Below are 13,846 nucleotides of genomic sequence, written 5' to 3' on the forward strand. Positions count from 1 at the left end.
GTCAACCTGCTTCCGCAAACATGATCGAAACGTCCGATAGAGCGGTGGCACCAAACAGGTTTCTAATACTGATAATCGAAAAAAATATTCATGAGAACTGTTTGATCACGGAGATATAGTGGCGTATTGTCTCTGGCTGCCGAATTGGTTCAAATGGCTCTGAGCACTATGGGACTTAACAGCTATGGTCATCAGTCCCCTACAACTTAGAACTACTTAAACCTACCTAACCTAAGGACATCACACAACACCCAGTCATCACGAGGCAGAGAAAATCCCTGACCCCGCCGGGAATCGAACCAGGGGACCCGGGCGTGGGAAGCGAGAACGCTACCGCATGGCTGCCGAATTGTTACGGGTTGGATTCGTCAGTGGAAGTGTTAAACTCGGCGTCAGGTCCTGGCATTACTGAGAGAAGTAGGCCTATGAACCGATAACATGTGTGAGCCTCTTCCTTCAGTTCATTTCTGTAAAAACTCCAACCTACAATAGCAAAATACTACACTGCATCATCACTCATCATAGTCACCTATATAAGGCAAATACTTAGTTCACATATTTCGCCGAGGAACTAAGTGCGACCCTACATCAATATTTTCATATGTCTAATGGACACTGACGAAAAGCAAAAAAGAAAAAAAAGGAAAGAATCATCATAACTGAATTCAAGGGTAAGTATGAGATATTTCCTCAATCATATTTCATATCTGGAGCTTAAGATATCTCAAGAATTATTTCATTCAAGCATTTCGGATATATAAACTGCGCTTCCGCTGAATTCTTGGATCTTGCATATCCCTCCCATAACACCCTCTTGCATGCATTTCAAGGCCTGCCAATACCAAGGAAATCACGTTTTCCCTGTTAATCAACTGATGCTTGGTTAATTAAGCGGAAACCATCTGAAGCGTTAAGATACCGAAATATTAATCTTGATTTGGGTGATGGCCCTGAATAAGAGCATTGGTTCCAAATAGGTAATAACAAAGCAGATAAATGGCGTCACTGTGATTCTTTCTATCTAAAGCTGAACTCCGTGAAGGGGTCGCACTCTGTACACCCATCACCATTCCGGGGCCCTAGGTAATAACAACGTTGACTTCTTCCTGCATGCTTTCCCTCTACATAATGAATTTGGAATCTGTGGGAATCCAGACAGGGAGCAAGGGCCGGGGCAACAGCATTAGCGTTCCTTCTCACTGTAAAAACAGCTCCGGTTTCACGGATACGGGCAGCTGCTTAGCACATGGTGTGTGCCTCATTGACATTCAAATGCGCGTACTGTTGCGCGAAACCGAACGTGAAAGATCGCCTGGGCGGGCCTGCGGCTGGCGTCTCCACAGCGGCAGAAGTTGCGGTTTCCCGGCCCCGTGTGTTGACTCTCATTGACAGTCAAATGCGCGGCGGCGGCGGCGGCAGTGGCGGTGGCCCGCGTACCGCTATAATGGATCAGCCGAGAATTACCACCGGCAGATGGGGCGCGCACGGGCGATGTGTGTGAGCAGAGCGCCCAGAGACACAGAGCAAACACAGGCTCGCTGCGGAGTAAAACACCGTGAAAATTTAATATCGCCGCAGGGGGTGGAGGCGGGGGCGGGAGCGGGGGCGGGGGCGGGACGGCGCCTGTCGTCCGGCGCTGATAACTTTGCGGGTCCGCCGCCGCCGCCGTCGCACGTAATGGGGCAGAAAACAAATAACGCGCCTCCCGTGGCTTCAGCTTCGCAGCGGAACGGACAAGCAGTCCCGTGTCTCGGGGAGGAGACGGGGTGCCAAGTAACGTGACCTCATACGTGATGTGGTTTTTCTGCTTGTAGCACAGAGAAAATAATGCTCGGAAGAGCGACGCTGCAGCCCCAGACTGCTTAATGGCAACAGAAGTAAACTGGGGAAACTAACTGTTCAATTTCCTATAAAATAGAAGTCGTAGATATCGGAAGTGACCTTACTGCAACTCGCTGTTGTATCTGGAACTGTAATAGCTAGTAAATTACAATTAAAAACGACATATTGAATCTATATTCCTTCGAAACTAATCAGCATTAACATTTAACTGCAGATTATTCCAGGAGGACTGAACAAGGTGGCGCGGTGGCGAGACATTGGTCTCGTCGTCGGAACTACGACGTTTCAAATCACCATCCGGTCATGCAGATTTGGGTTTTTCGTTATTTCCTCGAATAGCTTAAGGCCAGAGTAAGGACGGTTCCTTTATACGGGCACAGAAGATTTCTTTCCCCATCCCACACCAGTTCCACCTTCTGCTTCGTCTGTAGTAACCTCGTCGTCGATGAGGCGTTAAACCCAGATCATACTCCTCTCTCTCCCCCTTTTCAAGCAAGACACCAAATTTTTTAGCCTTGGAAATGATGAAGGATCAGGAGATTCCTTTGGAATTACTTGTAAGTGACAGAGTATGAGAGAAACGAAGTTAAAATTTCGGTCCGGTGGCTTGATGAAAGTTTCCTTTCATATCTATAAGCATTTCAAGCGAATGATTGGTTGGTTATTCAAACATGCTACGGTCCCTTTCTCACCCTATCCTTCGCTAAAACAATGACTGTACTGTCTCTAATTACTTCAGTGTCGACGATATGTTCAAACCGAGCAAAATGGTGCAGTGGTTAGCACAGTGGACTCGCATTCCGGAAGATGACGATTCAAACCCGCGTCCGGCATCCAGATTTAAGTTTTGCGTGATTTCCCTAAATCGCTTCACGCAAATTCCGGGATGGTTCCTTTGAAAGAGCACGGCCGATTTCCTTCCCCATCCTTCCTTAATCCGAGCTTGTGCGCCGTCTCTAACGATCTCGTTGTCGACGGGACGTGCAACATTAATCTCGTCCTCCTCGACATGTTCAGCACTAACCTTTCTACAGGCTGTCCATTGAATTTGAGAAACAAGTACGTGATGATATGGTATATAACAGATAGTGTAGAAAAAGATAAATAGCTTTCAAATTGGGGTGAAATTTACTTCCCTCTCTTTGCCCATCGATTTGAGTTGTGGCATGATCTTTTAACACGATAATATTCATAATATACTACACTACACATTTTGCTTTGCTGTTTGCATGTCCCATTCACGGATTAGCTGACCTAAACATCAGGACAAGTAACGAATTCGGACTTACGACAGCCAAAACCCTTCCACATTTTTATTAGAAAATGTACATTTTTATGAGTTGTTACAACGTAAATAGTGCTATACAGATTAAATGTATAGATGATCACTACGTGTACCTACATACCCACACAAGCCTATGAAAATCAGATATACAGTAATGGAAATAAGTATTCATACACTAGAGCGTAGAAAAGTAAACTGCCTTTATTGACAATACGAAACCGAAAACACTAATTGGATATGCACTATACACATTGGCCAGTCGCCAAACGAGATTGAACAAGCCTTTACAAAGCAAAATACAAAAACGTCTCCCAAGTTCTCTACTGCGCTGGGAATTAAGTATTCATACACCAACAGAAAATGACATTTCTGACAAAGCCAGAACATGTTTAATACTTCGTATACATACCCTTCCGATGTATGACTTCTCGCAACTTCCATGGCATGGAATGGACCAATTTTCTTGTAGTTTCCGGCGTGATACCTTCCCATTATCGAAGGAAAGCTTCTTTCAAAGAGGCCTTACTACGGATGTCGTGTTTTCTCACTAGTGTTTCCAGCTCACTCCACAAGTGTTCGATGGGATTCAGGTCCGGGATCTGAGCAACTACAGCCGGACAGTTTGCGCCGTATGTTTGGGATCATTGTCCTGTTGGAAGTAATAATTTCTAGGAAGACCCAATGCGTCAACACTCTGTTGTAAGTTCTGTTTGAGAATGTTCATATACACAAATCTGTCCGTGGTACCTTCCACAAACACTAATTTTCCGACACCGGAGGCTGACATACAGCCCCATACCATCACTCCACCACCTCCGTGTTTCACCGTGGGTTAAATGTTGTTTCGGTCGACGTCTGTATTCGGTCTTCTTCAGACCAAGATCCTACCATCATTGTGCACGATATTAAATTTGCTTTCATCAGTAATCAATACAGTATCCCAGAAGTCTACTGTCTTGGATACATGGTGTTTCTCGAATTCCATCTGCCACTTCCTATTCTTTTTGCTGATGTAGGGCTTTCGTCTCGGGAGCCTGGCTCTGTAGCCCGAACGATTGAGAATGGTACGAACTGCCCTTGGCGTGATGTCTTTTCGAAAGTGGTCATGTACATATGCGGATAGTGACGACGCTGTCGTTTTTGGGTGTTTCTTGATGATTCTTAGTAGCATTCTTGTCTCTCTTGTTGTAAGCTTCTGTGGACGACCGTGTCGTTCACTGCTTATTACATGCCAGACCTTATACCGCATAATGATAGATTGCACAGTCGCTCCGCTCCGTCCTATGATGTTCGCAATTTCGGCGTACGACTTGTGTTGAAGATATTGGGCGACAACGATGATTCGTTCATAAATGGTCGTTTCCTTACCCTTGCCGCCCATTCTGCTGTTCCACGGTACCCACGTCCATCTGTTGTTGCTTCACGGCCGCCACTCAACTACACAAGTATGGCATGCACTCCGGGGCTGCGTCAGCCGTTTGTTTGGTTGAAAGTAGTCCGCTGTATGAATACATTTTTCCCTGTCGTAGACCGTGCGGAGTGTAGCATATTTTATTTTCCCAGAATAGATTCATGTCATACGGGAAGCTTCATTACCAAGAACATGGTTATCTGACGCTACATCATCTTACTTATTCGTATTGGCGCTGTGGGTGATTTACTATCCCAACACACCATCGTAGTTTGTCACCACCCACTGTATGAATACTTATTTCCATGACTGTAGGTAGGCTGTAGTACTGCTGAGTAAAGAATAAGCAGGTTCATGCTATATACTACATAAACAGAAATTTTATAGATAACGTGTGCTGCAATTCTGTCTAAAGAAGTTAAAAGTTATTGCCAACAAACGGGTGTCTACAAATATTCAGCGGCTTTACGCTGGACAAAGGAGCCGCACAATCTCCACTCCCAGTAGAGAAAGACTTATTCAGTGTGCTCCCTCTCCCTCCTCCCTCTCCCTCTGCTCTCCCCCCCCCCCCCCCCCCGCTCTCCACCTCTCCCTATCTCTAGCGTCCTTTCGCAGCGACACCTTCTGCCACGGAAACACGACCATAAGGCAGAGCTACCAACTGCTTCACGTTCCCTGGCATAACAGAAAACAAGCAAAGGGTAGCCGTGTATTGTAAAAACAGCGCTCATTTGTCGGCGGAGCGCGATAACGGAAGATTTAGTGTGGCTCAGATATCAACCGGCACTGCGCTGTGTGGCGGTAAAGCCGTGGGCAGAGCGAGATAGCGCCACCTGGCCCGACGAGGCGGTATTTAATAAGGAGGGTCCCCGGCCGACGAGAGAGCGCAGATAGCCGTAGGACCGTGACCCCCACGCCCGCCGCTCGCTCGTAAATAAATTACCCGCGCTGTCAAAGAAAAGGGCTGCAGCCGTTGTGGCGGGGTTATCGCCGGCTAGTGAGCTAAAGTCCTCGGCCCTTGAGGAAGCTGCCCACTCGGCTACTCTCGAGGGACTGACCCTCGGAACTTTTCCCCGCGGCTATTCCGTTTTTTTATCTCAAAGACGCATGAAAGACTGTCAGTTTATTACCAACCCGATGCTCACGGCATCGAGTTTTATACTAAGGGAACCTCGGCAGTTTTCCCTTTAATGCAAAATGGACTTTGGAGATGAGCGGCGCGTCTCAGCAAATGGAGAGGGACAAAAAGTAACAAATTCAGCGGAATACAGACATCATTAAAAATGGAGAAATGCTTGAAGGGTTTCTCACCACGTAATTGTGTCCTCAAGTCTGCGTTAAAAAACAGGTAAAAAAATCACATGACACAAGAATAAATATTAATTATACGTATGATATAGTGAACAAGTTTTTAGCGTGTATATTGTGTGTGTGTGTGTGTGTGTGTACGTCTGTGTGTCTGTATGCGCATATTAATACATGTTGAACAGGCTATATATTGACTGGTTACCCTCTCTCTGCCATTCCTATTACACATTTTCTGTTTATTAAAGAATGAACTAGACGTGTAAAGACTGCTCGGAAACAGTATTTTCTGTTTCTGTTCTCGTCCTCAGAGGGCATAATCTGTTTGGATGTTTGTAGCTAAAAGAAAGTGGCAACTCACAAGGATTGTAAATACACTATTGGCCATTAAAATTGCTACACCACGAAGATGACGTGCTACAGACGCGAAATTTAACCGACAGGAGGAAGATGCAAATGATTAGCTTTCCAGAGCATTCACACAAGGTTGGCGCCGGTGGCGACACCTGCAACGTGCTGACACAGGGAAAGTTTCCAACCTATTTCTCATACACAAACAGCAGGTGACAGGCATTGCCTGGTAAAACGTTGTTGTGATGCCTCGTTTAAGGAGGAGAAATGCGTACCATTACATTTCCGACTTTGATAAAGGTCGGATTGTAGCCTATCGCAATTGCGGTTTATCGTATCGCGATATTGCTGCTCGCGTTGGTCGAGATCCACTGACTGTTGGCAGAATATGGAATCGGTGGGTTCAGGAGGGTAATACGGAACGACGTGCTGGATCCCAGCGGCCTCGTATCACTAGCAGTCGAGATGACAGGCATCTTATCCGCATGGCTGTAACGGATCGTGCAGCCACGTCTCGATCCCTGAGTCAACAGATGGGTACGTTTGCAAGACAACAACCATCTGCACGAACAGTTCGACGACGTTTGCAGCAGCATGGACTATCAGCTCGGAGACCATGGCTGCGGTTACCCTTGACGCTGCACCACAGACAGGAGCGCCTGCGATGGTGTACTCAACGACGAACCTGGGTGCACGAATGGCAAAACGTCATTTTTCCGGATGAATCCAGGCTCTGTTTACAGCATCATGATGGTCGCATCCGTGTTTGGCGACATCGCGGTGAACGCACATTGGAAGCGTGTACTCGTCATCGCCATAGTGGCATATCACCCGACGTGATGCTATGCGGTGCCATTGGTTACACGTCTCGGTTACCTCTTGTTCGCATTGACGGCACTTTGAACAGTGGACGTTACATTTCAGATGTTTTACGACCCGTGGCTCTACCCTTCATTCGATCCTTACGAAACCCTACACTGCAGTAGGATTATGCATGACCGCATGGGGCAGGTCGCGTACGGGCCCTTCTGGATACAGAAAATGTTAGATTGCTGCCCTGGCCAGCACATTCTCCAGATCTCTCACCAACTGAAAACGTCTGGTCAATGGTGGCCTAGCAACTGGCTCGTCACATACGCCAGTCACTACTCTTGATGAACTGTGGTATCGTGTTGAAGCTGCATGGGCAGTTGTACCTGTACACGCCATCCAAGCTCTGTTTGACTCAATGCCCAGGCGTATCAAGGCCGTTATTACGGCCAGAGGTGGTTGTGCTGGGTACTGATTTCTCAGGATCTATGCACCCAAATTGCGTGAAAATGTAATCACATGTCAGTTCTAGTATAATATATTTGTCCAATGAATACTCTTTTATCATGTGCATTTCTTCTTGGTGTAGCATTTTTAATGACCAGTAGTGTAATTAACGAATTAATGGTGTCTAAATGTTTCTGGAGGTAGTTCACAATTCCCATTACAGCCTTTTCGTAGTCGCAGACGGGACGTAGTAGGAACGTTTTATTAGCGAATTAATGTTGTCTAAATGTTTCTACAGGTAGTTCACAATTCCTATTACAGGCTTTCCGTAGTTGCAGAGGGGACTTGTCGGTAAAGTTTTGATAAGGAACCCATCTACGGAAATGTACTATTTGTATACAAAACAGATTTGAAGATCATATCACTTTCAAATCTCTCTCTTCATGGCACGCACACAGTGAGGACAATGAGCTCTGACCATTGTGCTGTACAGGATCTGCTCCAAATAATGACCCTTCTGTTCATTCCATAAGATGTATCTGCAACGCATGCTTTCAAACACATGGTCCACAAACCTTGGTGTGACGTGAATAACTTCTGCTGCCGCCAGAATTCGTGCAGGAAGACCTTCCGACTGTACAGGAGTCTCATGCTCAAGAATTTTCATTAGGTCACACAAAAAAAAAAAAAAAAATCGATAGAGGTTAAATATAGCAACCATGGTGGCCAAGAAGTTGGTCCACCTCGAACTGTTCGTCTTACAATAACTGACCTCTTCTTTGCGTGAGTACTGTGAAGAGTGAGCCGGCCGTTGTGGCCGAGCGGTTCTAGCCGCTTCAGTCCGGAACCGCGCTGTTGCTACGGTCGCAGGTTCAAATCCTGCCTCGGGCATGGATGTGTGTTATATCCTTAGGTTAGTTAGGTTTAAGTAGTTCTTAGTCTAGGGGACTGATGACCTCAGATGTCAAGTCCCATAGTGCTTAGAGCCAATTGAACCATTTGTGAAGAGTGACATTTGGAAGCGATCCGACCTTCGAATTTATTTTATACCCAAACGGTACATTTTCGGACATGTCTTCCTTGTCAAAGTTTACCTACCATGCATCCTCTACAATACCTATAAGCCTCTAAAAGAAATTACAAAAACCCACAGTATACGGGGTGACCCGGCCGCAGCCATGTCGAGGATGTGATGTTTTACTGGATTGCTGATATTCACGGTACACGTGTGATATGGTCGTACGGGAAAATCCCTACTTCATCGCTGCCTCGGACATGCAGTGTCTCATTGCTCGTGCGTCAACTATAACACCACGTTCAAACTTACTTAAATCTTGATAACCTGCCATTGTAGCAGCAGTAACCGGCCTAACAACTGCGGCAGGCACTTGTTGTCTAAATAGGCGTTGGCGACCGCAGCGCCGTATTCTGCCTGTTTTCATATCTCTATATTTGAATGCGCATGCCTATACCAGTTTCTTTGGCGCTTCAATGTATAAAACGAATATCGGACTGTGTTCTCAAGAGTCAGGCCGGAAACCAATAAGGTTCTTGCCTGTTTTTCTTATTTATTCAAATGCTTTGTAGAATATTTGTGTATCAACTAATTGGTAGCAATTTTCTGATATCTGCAATGCGTTCCTTTAGGATTACATGTGGTGCGTTGGGACCGCACTATCGAATGGGCACGTACAACACTGTTTCAAAAATCATTCTGTTTCTAATAGGAAATAACCTGAAACACATGAATGACTCCGGCTACTCGATGCAAAAACGAAATTTCAAATATCTGCTGAAACACTAAAGAAAACTGCCCTGACCACCATTAGGAGAGAGACTCTGTCTACAGGGTTGTCGATTGATGTTGACCGGGCCAAACATCTCACGAAATAAGCATCAAACGAAAAATACTCGTCTAGCTTGAAGGCGGAAACCAGATGGCGCTATGGTTGGCCCGCTAGATGGCGCTGCCATAGGTCAAACGGATATCAACTGCGTTTTTTAAAATAGGAACCCCCATTTTTTATTACATATTCGTGTAGTACGTAAAGAAATATGAATGTTTTAGTTGGGGCTCTTTTTTCGCTTTGTAATAGATGGCGCTGAAATAGTCAAGTAGTGCTCTTGCTCTAGACGTTTAATGATATCCTGCATCTAATGTGGATACGTACTGCAATAGCTACGCGGGGACGTGTGATGGTGCACAACAACGGCATTTTCGCGATATTTCTTTTTTTAGGTGGTGTTATAGTGTTGTTGGTCGTCGCAGGTGTTTGCAACAATTCCCGTTAGGGCTCACAGTCTAATGGCGCAGTACAGTGGCTGTTGGGTCGCCCGCTTCTAGGCGGCAAACCCATGAGACGCTACGCTGCAGCACCTCCACCGACAGGACGTCGAAGATCGATGGCGCTCGCTGCCTCACTCACTCGCCGGCTCGAATATCTGCCGCTAATTGTTTTCCACTCGGCGAGGCAGAATGCGCAATCCCGCTAAAAGCTCTCTAAACGATTTAAACAGCGCTTTATGACCCGCGCCGTGCCTCAACAGCCTCCCGCCGCGCCACCCCACCAGACCTACGGTCGCCGTAACTCTCGACCGCGAGGTAATGTCTGATGCGAAGAGGGGTCGTCACCTTCTAAAATGACACTGATATCAACTCACTCAGACTTGTGTTCCCCGATGAGCTTCGCCGAAGCGTATTCATTCTTCACTAAATATTTCACCGAGTAACCGTTCAAATTCAAGGAGTATGGGCTATACCTCATAATTCATCTTTCATCACCAGAAGGCGCTAGTAAATAACTGCGCTTTAGTTGTATTCCACATTTCTTTTCTCCTATCAGAAATTTTATGATTTTCACGCACATCTTAAGAACTTCCAGTTATCAAAGGGTGATGATAGGGTTAAATGATGGTTAACGGACACCATTACTCCATTTAGTCCATCTGGATCACACAGCACAAACATATACATACACACACATATGTCTATGAAATCAAACACACTCATTTTATAAATATCGAGGAATATGAGAAACAACGACCGATGATCATATACAGCTCCTCTTCCACAATTCCGACCTAGCTTTCTGGGAGGTTTCCTTTGGTTGCAAGGCAAGTGCTGTGATTGATAATTCGCACCCATTTAGCTCTGATTGGGAATCCCTCTGCTCCACTACCAGCATACTTGCCAACACCGCGACCTTATAATGGATCGGATCTCAAACAGCTAGCTCTAGAGCCATGGAGTAAAGAATAGGTAAATGACTCTTAGGTACACAGCACGAGAAAGTTATTTATTGCAAGTCCCCTGTTGGACAATATATAAGATGAAATCACGTCCTCACAATATGGATCAAACAAGTTAGAAAATTATATATTGTGAACAGCAATCTGACTTAAAAGATAATGAAAACAAAAAATAGCTTCGACAAGAGCTGGAAAAGTTATAGAATTAACAATGAATTAAATGAATTGAGTGAGGCTTCATCTGTACAACGTCCACGTAACGCTAGTACCGTGAGACAATGAAAGCAATATAGACAAACAAAAGACTATAACCGCTTTAAATATTGTATAGGACGTCTCATTAAACTTGGGATTATAATCACCGTGAGACGGGATAGTAGGCAAATTCTCTCCCTCTTGCAAATTCTCTGTCTGGAAAATTCCCTCCTTCTCCCTGTCTCCGTCTGTTTTAGTGAATGAAGTAGCTGTTCGAACGAGCATTCCTAACATACTAAGCCCCATAAATAAAAAGAAAACAGAATCGGATTACTCAGGAGAAACATTGTGAACAACGCACCTATATACCTACAGATGAAAGAAATACTGGGTAGTTTGTACTACGCCGTATCTTCAAACGCACCACATGTAATCCTAAAGGAACGCATTGCAGATATCAGAAAATTGTTACCAATTAGTTGATATACAAATTTTCTACAAAGCATTTGAATAAATAAGAAAAACAGGCAAGAACCTTATTGGTTTTCGACCTGCCTCTTCTTGAGAACACAGCATATGAATGATGTCTCAGAGGGGTGACTCACTTTTTCCTTTTGTGCTTATTACGGTTCAGTAATTGGCTGTGGCTAGCTACTCAATTATTGGTTGGAAATAATTTGGACATACAGCAGATAACCTAAATGTGAATTAAATATTGCAAAATTGTGCTGTACAAAATGGGGTCCACAATATGCTTATAAAGGCGCTGAGGAGCTGAAGATCACAGTCACACATTCACCTCGCTGAATTTTTGTCATTATTGTTTAATGCTGACCATTTAGGACTCAGTAATATTGTCTCAAGTGCACTGGCTTTTATTATTAATGATCCGCAGATGACAGTCAAAAGTATTTCATGCTCTCATTTCAGAACACAAAGAGAGGACCTCCAAATTCAAACCAGCACCATGTTACACAATTAGAAACAGTGTGCTTGACGCCAGAACCTCATTCCTGTGATTAAAAGTATTGATTTTCACAACCTTGTTGCATTTCTATGATCTAGACCAAGAGCCTGGGTGTAGTGAAAGATGAAGTATTCTGATGAGACTAAAAATGTTGGTAGGGAGAAAGGAAGATCAGGGGTAACTTCCTGTTGTCGCCGATACAATTGTGGTGGAGTACAGGTTTGGGTTCGGGAAGAATAAACAAAGAAATCAGACAAGCACTCTTCAAAGAAAGCATCCCAACATTTGCCTTAATAGATTTAAGGAAGTCACAGAAAACGTAAATCCCCATAGGCAAAAGATGTTTTGAATCTCTGCCCTCCCAAAATCCAGTCCATTATCTTGCCTTTGTGACACCTAGAGTATTAAAATCTTTCACTGTAGTTAGTGGAACAAGAGTCTTTCGTTGATACTACTTCAGGCATTCTTAGAAGATCACATTGCGTTCTGGGCCAGGAGTTGCTGACATCAGCGTCAGCATTGGTGGAATTGCTGACATCAGCATCAGGTCTTTTCCTAGAATCGCTGATACCAGCATCCAGCGCTGGGGAACGACATTATTCCCGGAACCCCCCCCCCCTCCGTCTATCCTGTAGCCACTGGGGGGTTACGCGTGGCCAATGGCGTGCAAGCTCGGGCCCCAACCCATCAAGCGATTTTAAGTTTTGTACTTCAGTTGTGCAAGTGCTATCATTTACCGTCTGCACGCCTGCCCAGTATGAAGCGCCGACAGCAGCAGCGATCATTTGGGAAGAAGACGCCTGCCTGTCTGCAGGTATCTGTCAGATGTTTTAGTTATAGCAATACGGTTATTATTATCAGTAAAACCCCACCACATTTGCGTGCACGTGTCACAGCACTTCAGAGTGGTGCTAAAGTTATACTGCTGCCATGAATGTGCATTTTACAGATGCTCTGACCTACTGCAATAAATTATTAACGTTTATACTTAGATTACACATGACGACACACGAAAGTGACAGCAGCAGCAGTCACCCCGTCCACATTATGTCTTCTTCCCAGTCTTTCAAACCTGGTGTCATACGAACCGTTCAATCACACAGCCACAGCTGGAACTCGAGCTGCAGGGTAGCTCCACAAGAGTATTGCTTTTCGCCAATACTTATAACGTGCCTGCAAGTGGATCTTAGCGCGTGAATGTGGTCTATCATCAGACTGTGACTTTGACATGGTAATAGACGTGGAAAATGCACTACAGATTCGTGCTGGTACAAGTAGAACTATATTTGTGGCCTGATGGAATATACAGGAAGGAATTTGACAGACGAGTATGACATATCTCACAGTCCAAGTGACATTCACATGCCTGATCATGAGGTCTATATAGCAGAAATTTATGGTGAGGCAATGCTGGGATTAACTTCATGGGACACGAACATCTATTTAAAACATTCAAATCTTGATAAACTTAAAGACCTAAATCGTGCAACAGATAGGTTGTGCCACTGATGTCAGTATGTAAGAGGGGCATACTATGAATTTGTTGAGTACTTGCACAACAACAGCATAAATATGGACCAAGTGGAGCAATGCATCATGCTTCTATCCCCCCTGTACCAAAGTGTGTAAGTGTTGAGCCTATAAAGTTCTTAGAGGCTGAGTTCCATTACAGTATTCCAATGTAAACGTTAGAGCCTGCTGGACTCAGTTCAATACAGGCTGAATTTAAGGTTTATAGAAGACAGCTTTTCGTGAAATAATGTGCCACAAAGTAACGACTGTAAATAAATGTATATAGGCCTATGTAAATAAACCAAAACATTTATATTTCCTTTTTTGTGCTTAAACACGCACTCGTAGTTATTAGTCGTTACCGTCGTAAAATACTTCCACAGTACAAAAAAAGAATGGCGTCATGGCACGGTCTGTAAAATCAGGGTCTTTTATGAATAATTATGATGAAGGGGCTCCCACTCATATCGTG

General features: G+C 44.7%; 1 protein-coding gene across 1 annotated transcript in view; it reads left to right on the forward strand.

Moving 5' to 3' along the window:
• LOC126152714 (mucin-19-like) overlaps nt 1-13,846 on the forward strand; it is a 401,377-nt gene that overhangs the window by 34,669 nt on the left and 352,862 nt on the right. The window contains exon 5 of the mRNA XM_049916057.1: nt 1,393-1,674. Within this exon, the coding sequence (XP_049772014.1) occupies nt 1,393-1,674 (282 nt within the window). The remainder of the gene's footprint in view (nt 1-1,392; nt 1,675-13,846) is intronic.

Source organism: Schistocerca cancellata, chromosome 1 (assembly GCF_023864275.1).
Source record: "Schistocerca cancellata isolate TAMUIC-IGC-003103 chromosome 1, iqSchCanc2.1, whole genome shotgun sequence".
Taxonomy (NCBI): Eukaryota; Metazoa; Arthropoda; class Insecta; order Orthoptera; family Acrididae; genus Schistocerca; species Schistocerca cancellata.